This window comes from Dromaius novaehollandiae, chromosome 8 (assembly GCF_036370855.1).
Source record: "Dromaius novaehollandiae isolate bDroNov1 chromosome 8, bDroNov1.hap1, whole genome shotgun sequence".
Taxonomy (NCBI): Eukaryota; Metazoa; Chordata; class Aves; order Casuariiformes; family Dromaiidae; genus Dromaius; species Dromaius novaehollandiae.
The window spans coordinates 34,978,141-34,999,993 of NC_088105.1; the positions used below are offsets into that span (position 1 = coordinate 34,978,141).

The 21,853-nt window shown below is 50.7% G+C and overlaps 1 protein-coding gene across 1 annotated transcript; it reads right to left on the reverse strand.

Annotated features, from left to right (window-relative positions):
* Nucleotides 1–2,300: 2,300 nt before the first annotated feature.
* DMRTA2 (DMRT like family A2) lies at nucleotides 2,301–6,733 on the reverse strand. Its single transcript, XM_064516190.1, has 2 exons — nucleotides 5,643–6,733; nucleotides 2,301–5,436 (listed from the first exon to the last, which is right to left on the reverse strand). The coding sequence occupies exons 1-2, from the start codon at nucleotides 6,133–6,135 to the stop codon at nucleotides 4,562–4,564; spliced, it is 1,368 nt and encodes a 455-aa protein (XP_064372260.1). The 5' UTR covers nucleotides 6,136–6,733; the 3' UTR covers nucleotides 2,301–4,561.
* Between the last annotated feature and the right edge of the window lie 15,120 nt (nucleotides 6,734–21,853).

A 21,853-nucleotide genomic window follows, 5' to 3' on the forward strand; every position in this document is an offset into this window, starting at 1 on the left:
TTTCCCTCTTTCTGCCAATAAAATGGTAGAGGAAAATGAAAGGGAAACTCGAGAGAAAGACTCACAGGAGAAACACAATTTTGGGGGGAAAAAAAAGGAACTTTAGTATTTCTGTTGAAACCTGAGCAAAACGGGGAGAGCGAAATCAGAGCGAATTTCCTCGAGCCTCAATTGATGCTAAAACCGGTCGAAAGCAGCGGTGCTTCGAGCCCGTTTCGTTCCCGTTGTGACTCCGTTTCCGCTCCGCTCGGCTCCGTCTGTTGAGCTCTGCAAACGCAGCTCTTCCCCAGCGCTGCGGCCCGGCGCGGCGGCGGCGGCGGCGGGACAGCGGGGCGGCGGGAGCGGGCGGCCCCGCAGCAGCCCTCCGCCGGCTCCGCTCGCACGGGGCTGGCTTGTCCTGCGGAGCTGCTCGTCCTCGGTTTTTCTTTTCTCTCTCTTTTTTTCCACCTGCTTAATCACATTTAAATATATTAAATACTTTCCTGTTGTTGCTCTCGCACAGAAGTAATGGGCGCAGTTGCCATGGGGATGTTCTGACAGCACGGGGGGGATGCCCGCATGGTCGGGGGCGGCGGGGGTCTCCCCTCGCCTGCAGGACGGGGGAAGTTTGTCTGTCTGACACCGGTGCCCCGGGGCCGCCGCGGTCTCCCGAGAGGGAGACACCTGCGCTCGTGATCGCTGCTGAGGCAGCCGAAGTGAGGGGCTGAAAGGGGCAGAGGGGAGGTCGGTGGATCTGGAAAAACCGCTTTCACCCAAGCGATGCCACCGACGGCAGGGTGGCTGCACGGTCACGAGAAACCCCAAGCGGGGGCTGGCACCCACGGCCCGCCTCGGCCGGCGCCTGGCACCCGGTGCGGGGCCGCCGCTCTCCGGCAGGTTCAAACGTCCAGGCCTCCCCTGCTCCCTCCCGTCCAGGGGCAGCGCCGGGCCCTTTCCACGCCGGGAGACAGGGGCCGAGTCGCGGGTCCCCGCCCCGGGCGGAGCTGGGCGGCCCGGGGCTGCGGGAGAGCCGAGGCCGGGACTCGCTGCTCGCCCCCGGCGACACACGCCGGCGCTGTGGCTGCCCGGGCAGGGCGGCGGCGGTGCCAGGGGCCCGGCCTTTGCCTGCCTGCGCTGCTCCGAGGCGGGGGCCCGCGGGGGCCCGCTCCGCCGCCGCTGCCGCACGCCGCGGGGCTGCGCCGGGGCCAGAGGCCGGGCCGGAGCCCCAGGGCAGGACCTCGCTGCGGGCCGCCTCTCTCCCCACGGCCTCGGCGGCCAGCGGGGCTTGCGGGGGGCGCGCCGCGGCCAGAGGGCGGAGGGGAGGGAGAGAGGCGGCTCTGCAAAAGAGTGGGAGGGTAACGGAGCCTCCCCCGGCAGACTCAAAAATAAAACACCCAGCCTTAGGAGCGGCTCCCCCCCCGCCGCCGGCCTTGCTGAGCCCGGTGGGCCTCCGCGGCTGGCCCCGGCGCTGGAGGCGAGCCCGGAGCCGCTGCCTCCGCGCCGACACGCCTCGCCGTGCTCCGGAGGCGCCTCGCAGAGCAGCGAGCCGAGAGGTTCATTTTAGGTGAAGGAATGTCATTTCGCTACTAAATGGTTAGTCTAATTTGATCTTTATTATGCCGTGGATTAGGGCTGATTCATATTAAACACTAGTGCAGTTAATATAACTCCGGAACGTGTCCCGCTGTATGTACAGCAGCCTCTGTTACAGCCCCACAGCTTCCCGCAACCAATGGATTAAGATTTAATTAACAGGGAAGTTTGCTAGCGCTCGCCTGCAGCCTCTCTGCTTTACAAATAATTTATACTCGGTTCCGCGGATTTTTATTCAAGTGACAGCATTTTATTTTACTCTAAAAGGGGCTTGAATATTTTATGTCCTGCCAGAGGCTTCTAGATACGAACCTCTTCCAGGCAGCTTCAAACCCAAGGGAATTTTTTTTTTAATCTAGAGGAATTACATTAATAGGAACAAAGTATCAGATTCTCTTACCCCCGCCTCCTACTGCTCCCCCCAAGTTAACAGCCTAAACTCTCCATGTGAAAGTTAATCGTCGTGATCCCCATTGTCGGCTGCATAAATCCAAGCTCAAGCCAACCTCCAAGACACGACAACAGTTCTGATAAAGTGTCTTGCTCGGCTAACTACACAAGAATGGCTTTTATAATTAAAAAGAGAGCTGAGTTAAATCAACAGTTCCTAAGCCCTTCTCAACAGGGCTAGAATGGGAGAAATGTGGCGACCAGATTTCTTTAAGTGGCAGCTCTTTGTAGCCCATTCATAATCCTAGATATGGAAACTCATCCTGCACAAAGTCAGCTGCCAGCCAAAAAAGAAAAAAAAAAGTTTATTCAGATGCTCAAAGTCCATCTTTTTTCCAGTCTAACATAACCCTGGCACTTTATAACCAAACAGACAACTCCTTTTCCAATTAAAGTGGAATTAGGAAACTCAATCAAATTAGCTCACTATTAAAGCCCTTCTTTATTAAACCATTTTATTGTAGTAATATTAAGTTTCACCCGCTCTTGGAACACGAGACTTTAAAAAGTTTCCCTTGTGATATTGATTTGGCTGCTCCCAGGATGGATCAGGGTCAAAAGTATTTACCTTGGTGTAATCGGTAGTATTTACTCCCAGAAGAAAATCTTAAAATTGTATCCAGCTTGATCAATTGCTCGAGGGAAAGAAGAATTGCATTTTACTCGCCACCGTTCTTTGATTTTACCCCAGGGCTTCCCTCAATAACTAAGGAGAGACGCATCTCCTCCCATACACACCAATATATTAACTGGTTTATAGGAGCAGCACTGTCAGTTCCAAGCCAATGTTTACACAGTTATATTTGAAGTGAGAAAGTAAACAGTCCAGCTGTGCCACAGAGCGGTTCGGTGGGATTAGGTTTCCATACCAACCAACTTCAGGAGCTTTTACAGTCTTAATTCAACCCCACACTGAACCTGTTTTTTGTGAGTAATAGTTTTCCTGGGCCAAACACTCCCAGGACCGATACGAAACTCACACTCTGGCCTTCCAAAAGATTGCCTCTTTGGATGCGCAGAGGACATGCCTCACTCTTACTGCAACGCATAAATAAATAAAAGAAAGAACGTATTTCATATTTTTTGGTCTTGAAGAATAGTCGGAAACTACATTGCCAAAAAATGCCACATGCAGCCTTTACTCGTGAAATTATGGAGAAGATCTGGAAGGACATGCAGGATCAGCTCTAAAAATAATCTTTTACACTTGTATCAACGCATTGATCTTGTGTCGCAACTATTTTAAACCTGTCTCAAATACGTTCTTACATTCTGAAAAAATAATCATTATTATCCCTTATCTTGATAGAGAAAGAATTAAAATGCACACATTTCAAATAGGAGGAAAAACTACCTCTCCCACTTGTTATAGACTCTACATTCCGCAACACGACCGTTTATTTTAACCATGCTTTTGTCCTCTAAGAGAATTTCAGATTTTCTAAATGTGACAAAAGTCATCAAGACATTAAAGGAAAATTTCCCATTAAATTTTCAACTGTGATTTTTTTTCTGGCACAAATAATAAAAGGACCAGAACTGGAAATTAACTTATCAATCAAAATTGTCAAATACGTTTATCTGTCTGATTTGTAGCTTTCATTTTTATTTATAAATTTTCAGAAGAGTAGCTGGTTTAACCATGATAAAAATGTAATAAACATGTTGGTACTAATTGCATAAACTTGCTTAAATATTGACTGAACTCGTTAAATGAATTTGCCAAAACACACTTTCACCATCTAATAAAATACCACTTGCCATTTATAAGACTGCTTCTTTTTTTTTAATAGAAAATAACATTTATTTCTATGAAATGGAAACACAGAATTACCTGTTAGAAACAGCAAGAAGTTTGCTACATTGGAACAAGACAGCAATTTTCTTGCGGAACACAAATGAAGGAGGCTTATTAAACTGTCATACATCATTGGCGCCTGGGTCCTACGGACAGTTACAAATATATCTACTTTCCCATGTTATATACAGACTGTAACATTTCTGGGGGTGGGAAGAGAAAGGCTTTCAATTTGACAATATATTTAATCTATATGCCTTATAAGTATTACAATGAGCTGTCTAACCTTTAGCTTAACGTTAATACCAAGTTCACCTACGAGTTACATTAATAACTTAGATTTCCATTTTATAACATTATACACTTGCTAGTATACATATATATATATATGTATGTGTGTGTGGGAAAGTGTGTGTGTGTGTTCGTACACACACACACACCCCACAATGCACCGAAGAGATCCATGCTTATGGCCATCAGCAACAGAGAGTGACTCATGTCTCGACAATGAAAGTGCACCTTTATAACCTTTGCAATACACCAGTTTCCGCTCCGCCTCATGCCCACGCGGTGCTCAGTGCAGAAGCCCGTGCTCAGCACCGCATCTAGTTGCCTGGAAGAGGGAGACGGGAGAGAGCAAGCAACCTGCGCCCACACGTGCGCCTATCTAGCTGTCTCTGCACAGAGCAGCTTCACACGGCTGCCCCGGGCGCCAGGGCTCGGCACTGCCACCCGCGGGCGCTATTGCTTCTCGGGCGTGTTGTTGACCATGGGCCCGTAGAGCCCGTTGGAGTAGACCTGCTCCTTGTGCACGGCGGAGCGGTCTCGCATGAGGTCGCTGAAGGCGTAGTCCACGGGCGGCCGGAAGCCCAGCGTGGGCATGAGCCCGGCCGTGGAGTAGGGCGTCATGAAGGCCAGTCCGCGGCTGTGCGCCGAGTAGGCCAGGCGCAGCGGGTTGAGTCCCAGGTGGGTGCCCAGCGGGTAGGCGCTGGCCTCGGCCCCGAAGTGCGTGGCGTTGGGCTGCAGGGGCGAGAAGGCGGAGCGGCTGCCCAGGGCGCCGATGGCGGGGGCCATGGCGCCGGCTATCAAGGGCCGGTGGTGGGCGGCGGCGGCGGGGGTGGGCGGCAGGCCTTGCAGGGCGCCGTCCCGAGCCCAGGCCTCCTCGGGGCCCTTGTCCGGGCCGCGGTTGTTGAGGATCTGCTCGATGGCCTGGACCACGTCCCCGCCGCAGCCCTGCAGCACCAGCTCCAGCACGCTGCGCTTGTGCGCCGGGAAGACGCGCGTCAGGATGTCGATGGGAGTCCGCTGCCGGCCGCCGGCCGCGGGCGACGGGTCCTGCTCATCCTTGTCCGCCTCCGAGCCCGAGTCCGAGCCCAGCGGGCTGATGGAGCCCGGGCTCTCCTCCCCCTCCTTGGCGCCCTTGGACACGGGCGAGCTCAGGAAGGACTCGCCGTCCCCGTTCTCCGAGCCCGAGCCGTGGCGCGCGTCCGGGGAGGAGGTGCCGGGCGCGGACTCGCCGTCCGGGGACAGGGGCTTGGCGCCCGCCTGCTGCGGGGTCACGGCGCGGCTCGGCAGCAGCGTCTTGGGGAACAGCTCGAACTTCTGCACCTTGGCGTCTGCGCGGCGCCGGGGGAGGAAGCGAGAGAGCCCGTGAGTGCCGCCGCCTGCGCCCCGCGCCGCCGCCCGGCCCCGACGCCTCCGAGGGGCCGCCCCGGCCCCGCATCCCGCCCCACGGCCGCCCCACGGCCCCGCGTCCCGCCGCCGGCCGCCCCCTGCCCCCGGCTCCCGCCAGGCGCCGCCGCCCCCCGCGGCGCGGCCTTACCTGAGGCGCCGGCGCCTCCCTCGCCGCCGGCCCCGGCGCACACGGAGCCGAAGACCTCGTAGGCGGGCCGCGGCGGGATGATGCCGTTGGCGGCCGCCAGCGCCAGCCCCTCGGCGGTGCCGTAGAGCAGCTGCAGCTCGCGGGCCTCGTTCTCCTCCTGCGCCTGCTGGCGCCGCAGCGCCACCTGCGCCGCCATGACGCGCTGCCGCTCGGCGATGAGGGTGCACTTGGCGCACATGCAGTCCTTCCAGCGGCAGTAGCGCTTGTGGCCCTTGAGCGCCGACACCACGCCGTGGTTGCGGCACCGCGCGCACTTGGGCGTCCGCGGGTACTTCTCGGCCGCCCGCAGCAGCAGCGGCGGCGCCCGCAGCAGGCTCCCGGCCACGCTCACCGGCAGCGTGGCCGCCGCCGCCGCCGCCGCCGCCGCCACCGAGCTGGGGGGCACGGGCGGCGGCGCGGCCGGCACGCTGGGCAGCTCCGAGCGCAGCTCCATCGCCGCCGCGAGCCGCGGGGCCGGCGCTGAAGGAGGGGCGCGGTGGCGGGAGCCGCTGTGCCCCCTTCCCCGCCGCCGCTCCCGAGAAAGCGAACCGCGCTCAGGAAAGCGGAGGCTCCCTCGCTCCCTCGCTCACCGCGGCGCCGAGCCCATGTCCTCCGCGCCTGCGGGCTTTCTGCTCCCCGCGGCGAAACCGCCTGCCCGCGGCTCCGCTTCCCCCTTCGCCCCGCTCCGCCAGCCGCGGAGGAGCGGCCCGGCGCCTCCAGCCGCCGCGCGCCGCCACGCGGGCTCAAGTCGCGGAGAAAAAACTCATCGCGGCTTCCGACCGCGCCGGACTCCGACCGCAGCCAGGCGACGGACGGAGCAGGCAGCCCGCCGCCGCCCGCGCCCCGCGCAGGCTACCGCCGCAGCGCACGGCAGCGCGCCGCCGAGCCCCGCGCCCGCCGCCGCGCCGGCATCTGGGAGCCGCGGCCCCCGCTCTGCCTCGCTGTGACCCGGCGCGGAGCGGAGCGGGGAGCGGAGCCGCCGGAGAGCGCCGCCGCCGCGCGCCGCCCGCCGCCACTCGCGCTATTGTTGCGCCCGACGTTGCCATTAGGCAACATTTGACAACAATGTGGCGCCTGCTATTGGCCAGGGGCGGGAAGCGCCGCTCTGATTGGCCGCCCGCCTGTCCGCGCCGTCCGCCCGGCGGCTCCCGCGAGCGCGCCGCAGAGCTCGGAGGGTCCCGCGCGGGAATTGCAGGGAGCGGGCCGCGGCGAAGCGTTCCCACGCGCGTGTGCGTGTGCGCGTGTGCGTGTGCGTGTCCGCGTGTGTGCGTGTCCGCGTGTGCGTGTGTGTGTGTGTGTGTGTCCGCGTGTGTAAAACTTTGTCCGATTTCTCGCTACCTGAGAGTTTGGCTCTTTTTTTTTTTTTTTTTAATCCAGTCGAAACAGTAGTTGCCTTGCCAACTATTTGATTTTTTTTTTCCGGGGTGTCACTTGTCAAAAGGGTGGGGGAAAATATACCGTGGAAAGTGACAATTCAATTTATGGCCTCCCCCCCTCCCCTTGGCGGTTTTGTTTTGTAGTAGAACCTAACGATACATTTTTCTTTCTTTTCTTTCTTTCTTTCTTTCTTTCTTTCTTTCTTTCTTTCTCTCTCTCTCTCTCTCTCTTTCTCTCTTTCCCTCTTTCTCTCTTTCTTTCTTTCTCCCTTTCTCTCCTTTCTTCCTTATTTCCTTTCTTCCTTAGTTCTTGCTCTCCTTTCTTCCTCCTTTCTTCTTTCTATTATTCTTTCGTTTTCTTCTTTCTATTATTCTTTCTTTTTCCTCTTTCTTTCTTCTTTCTTTCTATTATTCTTTCTTTTTCCCCCTTTTTTTTTCTTTCTTTCTCTCCTCTCTTTCTTTCTCTCCTCTCTCTCTCGCTCGCTCTCTCGCTCCTTTTCTCTCACTTTACAACTGCAGGGGAATTTTACAAGCACTGCCGCAATAGGAGAAATGCGAGGTGAGTATAATTTTCGATATTTTCATTGCGTTGCCGAATATACCATCCCTCGCCCGCCCTTCGCTCCCCGGAAAGCGAAGTTCGTTGTTTCTGTTGGTCGCTAGCTGTTTGCGCGACTAAATATTCAACAGGCTCCTCTCGAGTTTCCGCAGGGGCAATAAAAACAAGGGGCTCGTTTTTGAGAACCCGGCTTTCGAGCCGTAACTGCATATTAACTTATAAAGCTTTTGTTTTAACATTAACCCCCCGATTTGACGTCACCCTCCCGGGGAACCCGCTCGCCCCGGGAGGAGGCTGCCGTTTCGGGGGGCTGGTGGGCAGCGCCGCCGGCTCCTCTCCCGAGAGCCCTCGCCGCACGCAGGCCCTCCGCATCGCTTCTTAAAGTGCTTTGTTATATGTTCCCTTAACTCCCTGTCGCTAACGCTCCCCGGCGAGGTGAGGTCCCCGCACACCGCGCAGCCCGGCTGCGCTGCCCGCCGGCCGCCCCGGCCTCCCCCGCGCCCCGGCGCCGGCGCCCCTTCCCCTGGCGTTGGGGCTGCGGAGCGCCTCGCTCGCCGGGGGCGACCTCCAGGCAGCAGATCCCTCCAGCGCTTTGATATTTTTTCTTCCACCTAACATCGTTCTTCCTTCCTTTTATCCCCCCTCCTTACAAAATGAACTCTTTCTCACCTGACTTTCTGTGTGTGCGGCTGCCACCCACTCTTCGTGATTTAGGTGTTATAACACCTTTATTTAATGCAGCCGAGAAGTCAAAATATCTGCTTTAATTTTATTTGCAGCCCCTAAATTTATCCTCCCGGGAGAATTAATCAGATCATCTAATTTAACTGGGAATTCGTATAACTCGATCAGACGAAGAGAGAAACATTTAAAATATCGCTTTATGTTGGTTTAGCACGGAGAAAAGGTTTCCGCTTCTTCCTTGCACTTTTGTTTGGTTTTTGCGGGTTTTTTTTCTGCAAATACCTTCCCCTTTCCCCCCCCCCCCGAGGCAGCCTGCCGTCACCAACAACACACCACACGGGTTAGGCTGATTCCCCCGGTTCCCTTTTCTTTCAGCTTCGATTCAAATTAAAGGGCTGGATTATCCTTTCCGTTAACGGCGTTTTCAAATGATCTATTTTGGAAACAACCACGGCAAAGGAAAAAAGCAGTGGGTCATCAACCAGCGAGTGCGATGCAGTGATTTTTGTTCTGAACCTCACCGCTTTTTTTTTTTTTTGAAAACGGTGCTGTTTAACTTTCTAACACTCTGAGCAGAGGATGTGTGCAGGCATCTCTAGCTGAAGGCATCGCCCGAGGTCTCGGCGTGTCGGTGCAGCGCAGCCGCTCGGGGCTCCGCACGGAGAGCTGCGGGGCCGCATCCCGGCGCGCTGCGCACACGGCGCCTCTTCCTGACATTTATTCCAAGTCGGCGACAGAAACCCCCTCACCCAAAACACTTGCTTATATATTGCTTTTTAAGTAGCCCGCACAGCATCAACCCAACTTAGATAGAGTTGGGGTTTATTCCAAAAAAAAAGTGAAGTTTATTACGAGAATAAGCACGTCAGCACGTGCGGAGAGTATTTGCCGACCCCCCCCCCCCCCCCCGCCCCGACCTCGCACAAGCTCCCGGCGGCTCCTGCCCTCCCTCCCTCCGGGGGCTGCGCGCAGGGCCCCGCTCCGCCGCCGCGGCGCGCCCCGGCCCCCCGCCCCGGGGCTCCGCGCACCCGGGCGGCGCAAGGGAAACCGCGCGCTTCCCTCCGCGGGGCTCTGCCCGCCCCAGGGGCACTTTCCAACGCGCCCCGACTTCTGCTGTTGCTGTTTCCTTAGGAAACACGAAAGCCCCGAACCCTGGAGCCCCGCTTTTCACTGCTGTCATATTTGAATAACCATCGTTTTTTTCCCTGGTTTCGTTGTGGGAGCCTTCACTGTCCTGAAATCGCTGGGAACCGACACAAACCGTGCACACATTTCACAGGTTCTGCTCGAAAAAATAAAACAAAACCCCAAAACCACGCGCTGCGGAGCGGAGCCGTGCGCGGCCGGGTTTCCCCGCGAGGGACGCGGGACGGGGACTGTCCCCAGCTTTGTCCTGGCCTGCCGGAGCAATACGTGTGTGTGTGTGTGTGTGTGTGTGTGTGTACGTGAGGGAGCGGAGGGGGGTGCTGCCCCCCCTTCCCCCCCCAGCACCCTCCTCCCGCAACTCGTTTCTGTTTGACGAGGCACAATAAAATCTGCATGTGCCCCTCGCTCCCTGCCTTCCTCGCAGGAGCGGTGTTTGCGCTGGGAGCCGGCGGAGTGTCCGGGCTGCCACCGCTCCCCCGCACCAGGCGCGGGCACCGGGCGCTTTGCTTTCTCGCCCAGGGCTTGGCCGGGCCGGGGCTGCCGCACCGGTACTTCGTTTAAACAAACAAACAAACAAACAAAAGAGAAGAAAAAAAAATCGGATTTGGTTATTCCATGCCCCCGACTCGCTGTTTAACGACCCCCGCTACACATCTGCCTCCGGGACCGCGTGGAGGCGGCGCGCCCGAGTACGTGCGGGGCAGCCCGGTAAACCGCGAGCCGGGTTTCCTTAGAGAAGCCCCATCTTCCAGGGCTTGTGCTCCCCTCATCGCCGCTCGGATCGCCTGGAGGCTTCCCACCTATCGCTGCTCCCTGCAAAAGTTTGCCAGGGCTGCGTGCAGCGGTGCGGCCGCATCTTCCCCCAATTACAGTAGTAAAATCTTAATTAAAAAGAGGGCGGCTATTGGCTGCGGGGAGGGGAGGCAGCCGCGCACGCCCGCAGGCAGCATCCCGGAGAAATATAGTTCTTGATTAGTGTATTTTCATCTCGTTCTTAGCGGAAGACAGTTTGTAAGTACCTGCTAATGTTAGTGCTCTTTAAGGTTTCAATTGTTCTAGGGGGTTTGCCATTGACTTTTTCATTATTTACCTACTGAATCAAAGTAAGCAAATGCCATCTGTTTCCCTGCTGCTATCATCTTCACTTTTAATTATCCGCCCAGCAGCCTAATAGAGATGATATTAAACTAAATCTTTTTGACATTAAAAGTAATTATCCCCAAACCAATTTTACAAGAATGAAAATTACCCTCCCCCCCCCGCCCCCAAGAAAAAGGCACATTCCTCCCAGTCCAGGCAACCTCTTCAGCTCCTGCAGCGGGGAGAGGCAGGAGGAGATCCCGTCGGCCCGCACTCCTCCAGTATTTGAAACATTATTAACTCGATTTCCCCGCTCCCAGTGGGGGAGGAAAAAGAGACAAGGGAGAGAGATTTGTGGAAGGAAACACGGGGAAATCGGGCACTAAATGCTGCCGTTTGGGTGCCGTCGTGCACCCCCTCGCCCCCCCCGGCGGATCCCCCGCAGGAAGCAGAGCAGCTCCGCACCCCGCCGTCCCCACCGGGGCGCAAGGCCCAGCCCAGCGCTCTTCAAAAATACTATATATATATATGTATTTAGTATATATGTGCAATATATGGAAGTGTTTTGCACCACCCAACGGCACCGGTCGAGTGTAAGGCATCAGCGTTGAGGGGACGGTCATTACAGCGACATTAGGAGCGGGTTCATAATTAGGGGGAGGAAGGCGAGTCCCCGAACAGATGGCCGCTCGGCGAACCGCCTCTGCGGAGTCATTTCACTCCGGCTCAAACTTCTCCGCCATTTCTCCTTCGACTCACTTTAATATGAGCCGGAGCCGCGTCCCCGTTTCCTTTAATACGTGCTAAACTGAGCTAATTTTAATTGCATGTTTCAACTTTGCTAATTAAATAGAGTGGTCTAATTAAAAGTGACTAGGGAACAGTTTTAATTCAGCCCTCCACTTTTTTAACAATCCATTATGCAACAAATCCAGGGTAAGCCCTCCCTTTAAAAAAAGCTACAGATGATTGAGTTTTTACACCTTTTTACACGCTCACAATGGGGGGACTTGACCCACCATATGTAGCGGCGGGGCTCTGCCCCCGGCGCCCCGGCGGGGTACCGGGAGCGGGCTGGCGAGCGGCTGCTGCCCTGCCCGAGCGCGGCCGAGCCCGCCGCCTCCCCGCTGCCCCGGCGCAGGCTATTAGCCCGGCAGAGGTTAGAGTAGCACATCCCCGAGACGGCGGAGCAGGATTTGGGAAAATCGGGCTCTTTACACGCTTCAGCTCTTCACCAAGTGCTCATTAGGTTGTTAACCTCTGGTTCACATGAAAGGGGCATGTGATGAATCCCCGCCCGAACAAATGGGCGCATCCCCCTTCAGGCACTGAACAAAGCCCTTAAAATAACTGCACAAGAAAGCCTGTAGTTGTTACTCTAAAATTTCTTTTCTCTGAGAGCTTGTGCCCATCTCCACACACACACAGAAAGGAGGGGGTATACATACAAAAATTCCCCCCCCCCCCCCCCGGGCTCTGGAGCTAAAAATCCGGGTTCTGTCTTTGGCGTTGACTGCTGTCCCCCGGGTTTGGCTAGGACTCGGGCTGCGGCTTCCCACAGGAGGGCAAAGAAATCTGGATCGCTTTGGCGGAGGGGGGGGGAGGCACCGTCCCCTCCGCACGGAGGGAGCCGAGCGCCGCGGCCGCGGCCCGGGGCTGCTGCTGCGGCCCGGCCCCAGCCGCAGGCAGGTTAAGGAGGACGCGGCTCCGGGGGGGACACACACGTCCCGGGGCTGCGGCGGGAGCTCGGCGGGGGAGGCGGCGGCCCCGCAGGCAGCCGGGCTCACCTTCCGCGGCGAGGCTCCGTGCGCTCCCAGCTAACGAGGCGCTCACTGCTAATTGAGGGCCGGCCGGGCAGGGCAGGCGAGCGGAGAGCCTGCGCTCCGCATTCCCACAGCTATTGTATGAATTTTAGGCTCTTTAAGACCATTCCTCCTCTCTCTCTCTCTCTCTCTCTCTCTCCCTCCTTCTCTCTCTCTTTTTATTTCCCAGCCCCTCGGGCATGGATTAAAGTGACAGACAATTTTCCCTTCGCACCTTATTGATGGCTAAATGCGCTCGGAGATAATGCGCCGAGGGCGGGCGGGGGCGGCGGGGGCAGCGGCGCGCTCGGGCGCGGGGCAGCGCCGGGCTTCGCGGGGCCGCGGGGGCCCGGCCCTGGCTGCCCCGGCTCCCCTGTGACCTTGCAGGTGGCTGCGGCAGAGCTTCATGTCACCTTAAAACGCCCCCGAGCTGCCGCCTCGCCGGGCCGGGGGCTGCTCGCTGCCGCGCAGGTAGAGCGGCGCCGGCCCCTGCGCGCCGCGGCGGCCCGGGAAAGCGCTGCGCGCTCAGGCACCGTAGGGCACTCGGAGCGGTTCATTAAAAGGGCTCTTGTCAGCTCTCTAACGATCCGAGAGCTTTTTAATTATATTTTATATTCCCCTACCCGGCTCCTAACTTCAAACACATGGTAAAAAGGATTTGCTGTTTTGTTTCAGGTAAAACCTAATAATTAAAATTCAGACCCCGTCCCATGCATCTGCTTCGCCTTTGCCAAATGAATTGAAGGGAGAGAGAAAAGCGATTTCATTGAGATCACAGATGGGGTGCAGGTTTTTGGAAGAAATTTGAGAAACACCATTGTCCAGAATCAAAACTCTATGTCTTGCCCCACAAAGGGGGCTGCTTTAAGCCCCTCAACTTCTATGGGGCTTGTTTTTTAAACTTTAAGTGTTCCGCACAATAAGCTGCCACCAAAATGTCACAACCACTCTGATTCCAAGTGTGTCTCGCTGCAAAGGGTGCAGAAAAATGAAGGGAGCAAAGGGAAGGAGCGTAATTAAAAACCTGCGAGCTCCCTCCTGCCTGCTGGGGCAAGGCAGCCCCTTCGGGGCGGGGGCGGCCGGGGAACTGCCCCGGCCCGTGACACGGGGATGGGCTCCCCGCGGGAGAGGGGCAGCCGCAGCCCTGCGCCCTGCCCGGCTCCGCACATCCCAGCGCTTCCATATTTTGGAGGCGAAATTGTTTCATTAGCCGAAAGCGGACGATTAAGCCTTTTATTTTTATTCATGATCGTGACAGCCCCAGTCGGATTTGCCGAAGGATCCCCCCCGCCCCGGTTTGTTGCCTTAGTAGCTCCGGAGCTTAACAATCCTGCCGGAATGCGATAGATAAATACAACCTGTACCGTTAAAGAGACATATCGAGAGTGTTTGCGGAGGGGCGGGTTAAAAAAACACACACTTTGAGGGAGAGAGAGGGAAAAAAATCTTGTATTCTTTTTACAATTAACACGCGCTGTTTAATTGTCCCCTTACGCAAATACAGACTGAGCGCAAGAAGCGGCGGACGGGCTGCGGCACCGCGGGCCGGGCTGCGCTCCCGGGCGGGCGGCTGAGACCCCCCTCCGCTTCGGTCTGAGGTTTTTGGGGCGGGGGTGTCTTTTTTTCTTCCCCCCCCCCCTTTTTTTTTTATTTTGAGGGGGCGGACGGACTCCGGTGAGGCGGCTCGTGCTGCGTTTGGGCGAAATGGGAAGGAAACGGGGCCCTGGAGGAGGCAGCTTTGCGCGGCAGCTCCGCCCGCCCCCGTTGCCGTTTCCCTCGCATAAAGTACACTTTTTTTCCTTTTTCCCTAGTCAGGTAAGATGCTAAAGGTGCGCGGCGGCTCCCGGCCCCGCGATAACTACGGTAACTGGTGACAGGGGTAGTCGCGGGCTGCCGGTGGCAGGGCGCGGGGATGGCGTCGGCGGAGGGGCCGCGGCCGCTTCGCGGCGGACGGCGCGTCCCGCTGCACAGGCTTCCCGCACTGCCCGGGCCGCCTGGGAAAGGAGGAGGAGGAGGGGAACGAGCTCCCCGGGTCCCGAGGGGCGGCCCGGCGGGGCTTCGGGGGTGGCGGCACCCGCTCGGGCCTAGCAGCCGGCGCTGCTCCCTGCCGTGCGGCGCCATTTTCCCACCCAGCGCCTCCGTGAGGCGACGGCCGACGCTCACCGAAGCGGCATGGCCTCCCGGGGAGGCGGGCGGGAAGGGGCCGCGGGGAGCCGCCCAGAGGGGCTGCTGCGGTTCCCGGCGCCCGTCACACGCAGCGCCTCGGCCCGGTACCGGCCCCGCGCCTCCCTCGAGCGGCCGTTGAGCGCCGCGGCCGTTGGCGAGGGCGCGAGGTCCTCAACGGTGCCTTCTCCCGCCATTTTGTTTGTACACCGCCATCAACGTTTCGCTCTCACGGCAGCATGAGGGTGAAAAACAACCACGTTGAGGCAGCACTCTTTTTTTCTTGTTCTCCCCACAAAGGTTTCCGAGTCCCTGGGTGTCAGGAACTGCCCTTTTTTGTTACTCTCTGCGAGGAAGTTCCTCCTTACCTTGTGCTTTTCACACCACGCTTGACACTTCCATTTCCACAAGGTTTATCAGCTCCCCAAGTTAAATCGAGCTCTTTTCAGTACCTCCCATTAGGCTGCTCAGAAAATTTGGTATTAGCCTCCCAACAGCAGAAGAAGGAAAAGGAAAGTCTTGACTTAGTTTTGAAGCACATAGAGAAGGCTTTGGGAGAAGTGATAATGAAAATGCCATGCAAATGACAGTGATCGTTCATACTGTAAGTAGTTTTGCTAATAGCAACTGAAATGGAAAGAAATGCAGTTGATTTCTGCAAGTTAGGAACGACAGGAAAAGCGTTGGTTGAAATGGAAGGAGTTAAAACCATGAAAAGACAGAGAACACATACAGTTTTCAGATACAAGTTACAGCCTCCCATTAAGCACTGTACTGCTTTATAGTTGCTCAAGCAGGTTGAAATTCTGGGACATTGAACAATATTATTGCCATGGGAAAAGAATGGAAAATAGATGCACTTAGAAAAACACAAACCCAAACCAGAGAAAACAGAAATAAGGGGTTGAGCTACGATTCCTTGCTTCTATGATTTTTTCTATGATTCCTTAATTGCTTCATGTTTATTCCGTTTCACTTTTACTGTACATAAAGTGCCATCTTCGGTAATAGTTCAAAACAGCTGTAAAGAGTGGAGGTACAAGACCATCAGAAGAAAATGACTGTAAGCCATTAGGAGGCTTATAGAAGGCTTTAAGTCACACATCGCAAACTGGAAACCTGCACGTTGAGAAAGGCTACTGGAAAAGAATCATACTCTATCAGAAAAAAATCTTTACCATAGCAGTCACAAAACCCACAGCTCAGTGAATCACGTGTTTTCTGGAAAAGTCACTGGAAAAGAAGAACAAGGTCTTGGAAACCTTTTTTCCTCTTTATTTTATTTTGTATCAAGAAGTGTCATGCTTATTTCTCACAGATCTGGAGGTTTCCATTAATTGAGACAGGACAAAACTGGTTGCCAAGAAATCCTCCATCAAGAGGGGGACTCCTCCAATCTTTGTTCTGTTCAACCAAGCAACAGCAAATCCTCCTGGCACTTCCTGGAATCTTTTATCAGCGCATGGACTTAAAACTGCCAAGTTTGGTAAATGCTGCTCTCAATTATGGTATGACTTACCCAGAACGTGAAACGCCTTCTGTAATTGTGAAATCACCCTGCCCTTTTTATTTACTCTGCTCAATTTTAGAGGAACAGTTTCACCTTGAAAAAAGTGATGCTTTTATAAGCTAATAAGTATTCTATTAACTATCCCAGTACAATGTTGGGTGAGCCAGCACAGGTGTCTGAGCACATTCCTTGTAGCTTTTTCTTCAGGAAATTAAAAAGTGTATTTTTAAAATGTACATTTTATTAATGGTGGTCTCTTTCACCTTATTATGGTCCCCTGACCACGTGCCACTAAGCCTGAAGGGAGAGAAGTTGCTAACCAGTTAAAATCCAACCCATGTAACTTCTGCTCCATCAGTTATGACAGAAAAAGCAAAAATTAAGCTGGTAGAACTTCCATGCTTATGACAGTCCCAGCCAGGTATGTGCTTTCATCAACTGCATATAAGTTCAAGATCAGATTAGATTCTGCTGGATTCTCTGGTCCTTCTCATTGCAGCTGGATAAACCCGTTAAAATAACTTTCTGCTTTGCAAATTCTGGTAAGTCTGCCAGCCACCTTCAGCTTTGTGTCAGCATACATTGGTTCCCTCAGTGCAATGTTGTCATCAGAAAATATCCAGATCATAGTGCTCTTCAGGTGTGCTATCTATAAACTTTACTTTTTGTTTGCCAATACATAACACCAGGAGCACAGAGTTCTTAAGAGACTGCAGGGATTATGATAAAGTGTCACACTGTAAAATGCAATAGGGACACCGACATTATCTCTTCACCTAAACTCTTATCAATGAGTACTTGCTATACTCGATCCGATGTGATTCATTTCTGTTGTAAACCCAGTTTTAATTACATAATGTACAATTGCATGCTTGAAAACTTTGGTACTTACATAAATGTCTTCACTCTCCTCTCAGAACAAATGAGGAGGAAGACCTGTAGCCTTCAGCTTGCAGGAAATACTGCAGAGTTTGCAGTATGTGACAGGCTCTTATCGAGCCCCTTCTCATGGATTAAAAGACAGTTCATTATTAACACCTTCTAAACCATTCAAAAGTAAACTGCTTTTTTTGGTTTTGTGGCCAGTGGCTCACTAGAGACATTTTTTTTCCTGATATAGCATGTCAAGAATTTATCATTCATGTTTAGACTAACGTTACCATGGGTCTATGTTTAAGTGTAATTTCCTCATGTAATTCCATGTCTGGTTAATACTATCTTGCAAGAACAGGGCCTCTTTTTACTTGTTAGTAACAATGTTTTCTTTATAAGATCATTTATCTCCTCTTTGGTTGAGAGGACATAACATTTTTCTGCAGTGTTTAAGCAGTGATGTATAATATTACACAGACTGTACAGAGTGTATAAAGCCTTCAGTCAGGCCTATTCTGTGTTTAAAATCACATGAACCCTCCCTACTTTACTGATAGTTACTAGCCATTTCTCGTAGTTGTGTATAAATAACCTGGAAGTCCATTTTCTGTTTGAAAGAAGTGGAGGTAAAAAATGAAACAGTAAGAAAAAAAAAAAGAACACATTACACTTTCTAAGCAATCAAATTCCCTGTTCTCTTGGAAGGTAAATTCCTTGCTTTAAAATTCTTATAAGCAGGTAGTTAGAAAAATCTTCATCTTTATATTACTTTTAAAATGATGGGAGTAACCATTTCTAGAAAGAAGGAATCCATCAGAAGCGAAAATTTTAAATGAAAAAGATCACACCTAAGTTAATGATATTTCCATAACAACATTTTATTCTTTAGGGCAACTTTTTGACAGTGTAATTTCCATGGTGTTTCTTTTATACTACTTTCTTTGCCTGCTCTTCACTTACGAGCTTCATTCTTATCCCGCTGTGAACACCCAGCAGTGCATAGGTGCCGTAAAATTAGTTTAATTGGTCTCCTAAGGATTCAGTCTGCTTGTGGGAAATTATGTTACTACAGGATGGTATAAAGGCAGCATAGTGACTCTTAGCACATACTGCACAAAGAGCATTACTTGAGTGTGGGGCACTTGGTTATGCCATACCCTGTAGTGACTGACCTCAGTGAATCCCAAAGCAGGCATGAAAGAGTCACTAGACTGTGGACTCTGGTTGTGTTAATATAACTCCTTCTGGTTAAGAATGATTTCTGTTATTTGTAGTATTTTTGTATCAGTAGAAACTAGTGACATCAGATCGTGGAACGCCACCCTGATTCATTTTGAAAAGCTAAGAGATTTTCACAAGATAAAAGGAATTGGTTTGATACTAGAAGTGTGGGAGCTGGATAAATGCTAACTGAGCTAGGAGAGTTCTTGTAAAGCCAAATCAGGAATTCGGAAAGGGTAAGGTGGTTAGGAAGTATATTCTATTGAATATGGCATTTCTGCATTGATAAGTACTGTTCATGCATAGGGATTGCTTAATGGTAAGAAGCTAATATTAAAAATTTAAAAAGCATTCAGTCCAAAAGCAAGTGTGTATGAAAACGTCTAAAAATACAGGGCACAATGAAAGAATTCTGTAGCTACCAAAAATAATAATCAGAGGGGTAAACTGCACATTTGCCTTGAAATTGCTCATACAGTGAAAGGAATGCTTTGTGTCTGCTAAGGCTTCTGAGTTGTGAGTGCTTTAATGCTTTCAGTGCATATGCAGAAAACCACTTTATATCTGACTATGGAACATTGCTAAGCTAAAAGTTAAAACAGGTTGAACAAACTTTTCAAGGAACTGTAACAGTGGAAGTCTGAGTTCACTTTTTTGTTACATATTGTAGGATACTGCAACTGCCATGCAATTTCCTACTATTTGCTTTAGTCAAAATCATAAAAGCATGAAAGTATTTTCAGTAACTAATGGTTCTCTGCAATTCCTAGATTACACATAAATTCTAAAAAAACCCTAGATTTTTGGAATGAGATCCACAGAGTAATTTATTACATCAGTCTTTAGATATCAATTTATAATTGTGGTCCAAAAAATCCCTTCTTGTTGCCACCACATTTTGGAAATGCTTACTTTTCCTTGCACAAGCAAAAGTCCTAATTAATCATGGCATATAAAATAGACACATAGACCCAAACAAAATGAAAAATGGTTCTATGTACGCATTAGAATAACTTAAAAAACATAAAATGTGTGAAATAAAAGTGGTAGGTTTCAAATGACAACAAATTAGGCATCTCGGCTTCAAAAAAGCATGATCATGACTAGGATGCTGTAGTAATAAGGTACAAAATACATACCAATGAGAGTAATGCTAGTGGGGACTGAGACTACATATAAAGCATAGAGGCAAATAAATTAGTTAACTGTAAAAAAAGATACAAAAGTACCACAATCACTATATGTGAGATTTTGTGTCTAAATAGGAAGAGTGTATTAATTAAGGCAAACGATTGCAAACACAACTAAGAAATTATAAGGAAGATTAATGAGACTGTGAAAACAGACCAAAAACCCCATGACAATGGGAGACTTTAGTTACCCGAGTAGATTGAGTACATGTCTTACCGGGAAGTGCAGAAGAGGATACATTTTTAGATGCCATAAATGATTGCTGCTTAACATTGCCAGTTGGGGAAGCCGTAGCAGGGGAAGCAACCTTTAATTTAGTTTTTCATACTGCTGTACCTGATTCACAGTAGAAGACACATTTCATGGTAGACTAGGACACACTCAGACTCGGTAACCTGAACTTAAAATAATTCTCCATAGTAGCATTTATCCTTAAAAAGAAAAGTGCATAAATAGCAAGATACTAAAGCGAAATTGTCTCAGTTAAAAGAGAAAGATCATCGTCAAAACTATTTGAAGATAATGTATTAGATGCTCAGAGTACATATGTATCTTATTTTAAAAAGACTCCAGAAGGCCCACCAGAAATCAAGTCAAATTAACCAACACATTAAAGGATGAAAGTGAAAGATAAATAAGGAAAATAGAAAAGAACATGACTATGGAAAGTTACCTATTACAAGACACCAAAACAAAACAACCCACAAACTTTTTTGTCAAAGAACATTAAAAATACCAGAACCAGGAAGCCTGCTGGAAAGATAATTGGACTATTATCAGGGTGTAAAACAAGTACTTAATAAAGGTAGGGCCACTGCAGGAAAAACAAGCTAGGCATTTGCAGTAAGATTTATTACAGTGGAAATAACTTTTCTTGGGGAAAAAAGGGAATAATACTCATGGATTGATAACTGGAAGCAGTAAGCAGCAGTTTTCACAGTGAGAAGGATTAACAGCAGTGTCCCCAAGGATATGTGTTAGAACCTGTATTATTCGATATACTCGTAAGTTATCTGGAAAAAGCTATCAGTAGTGAGGGGACATTATTAATGAATGATTCAAGATCATTCAAGATTACTGAATCGAACGTGACTAGCAATGAACTGTAGAAGAATCTCACAATAGAGTGGGAAAAATAGTAAATGATACTCATTGGTAATAAGTACGAAATAATGATCGTGTTAACTAGTAGTTCTGTGAGCACAAGAACTAATGAATCCAAACTAATGAATGGTTTATTACCAGCAGTTGAGTGACATTTTAATTGAATTATATTAAGGCTGCAGTGTGACTTCAGTCTTTATTACAAATAAAAGAATCCATAGAGAAAAGCCCGGACTAAAAAGTGAATTCTCTGGTATCTAATAAGACACTAAATCCCACTGAAACTTTTCCTGCAGGTAGGGTACTTGTGTAGCGCTCTCAGGTGCATTCTCTAATAATTAGTAAGAGTTAAGCATATAGTGCACCTTTTCCTCCATGGGGACACTCACAGAGTCTACTCAGTCTGGCTTCTGATTTCTGGAAGTTTGAACCACCTATTTTCACAAAACTGATGAAAACCTTAGATAATAAGACCTTTCTTGCCATTTGTTAAATTTGCTTGAAATTCAAGTTATGAATACAAATTTTAAGTGTAAAAACTTAGCAAGGCAGTCCAAAAAAGATCATGAGGTGCAGTAATAATGCAACGTTCTTGTGGAAGCCTTGCTTACTCGGGAAACAGATTGATGCTACAAATGGGGATCGGTCCTAAATCAGCTGTTATCATCTAAGAAAGAGGTATTGGGGTCTTGATGGATATTTCTGTGAGAAGGCTCAGTAGTAACCACAGGCAAACAGAGTAAGGAATTCCTGGAAAGGGATTTGAGAATAAAGTCATGAGGTAACTGCGTCAGCCCCTCATAAGACCTGTCTCTCCTGGAAAAGTATGTGAAGTCTGTTCACTGGACATAGTGAAGATAAGAAAAGATACAGGGAGAGGCAACAAAGATGTTTGAATATTTGAAAGAAATTTAGTTAAGATAGCAAATATTGAAGGGCTCCTCAAAGCTAGAAGAGAGACAACTAAGAGGAGATGACAGAGGTCTTCAGAATCATGAATGGTGCTGAGGAAGTAAACAGGAAGCAACTATTCACTATTTCTCATAATAAGAAATCAGGACATCTGATAAAATAATCAACTGGTGGCTTTGAACAAAAAAAAAAGCTTATTTAATTTACACAAGTAGTACCTATTTGAATTTTGGAATTAATGGGAAGATATGTAGGTGAGGCCAAAATTATTACAATTAGCTTCAGAAAGAGATGTGATAAATTCATGGAGGATAGAACTATGGGTAGCTGTTGAAGAGGACTCCTCAGGGAGTCTAAATAGGGAAATCTTGGAAACTGTAATAATAAACTAAAAGAGGAGCCCATGGAAATAATACACATGCCTTGTTACACATTTTCTATGTATCAGCTACTGGCCATTCTCAGAGACAGGTTATATATATTTGACTGACCTTTGATTCAATGTAGCATTACAATTCTTTTATTTCAGTTTTTGACATTAAATTTCCACA

What these genes read in the sequence shown, in the direction of transcription:
- DMRTA2 (XM_064516190.1), bottom strand. Translation starts at nt 6,135, where the DNA reads ATGGAGCTGCGCTCGGAGCTGCCCAGCGTGCCGGCCGCGCCGCCGCCC. An exon ending in GGGAGGCGCCGGCGCCTCAG is followed by an intron (nt 5,437 to 5,642) that starts GTAAGGCCGCGC and finishes GGCGCCGCGCAG; the next exon opens with ACGCCAAGGTGCAGAAGTTC.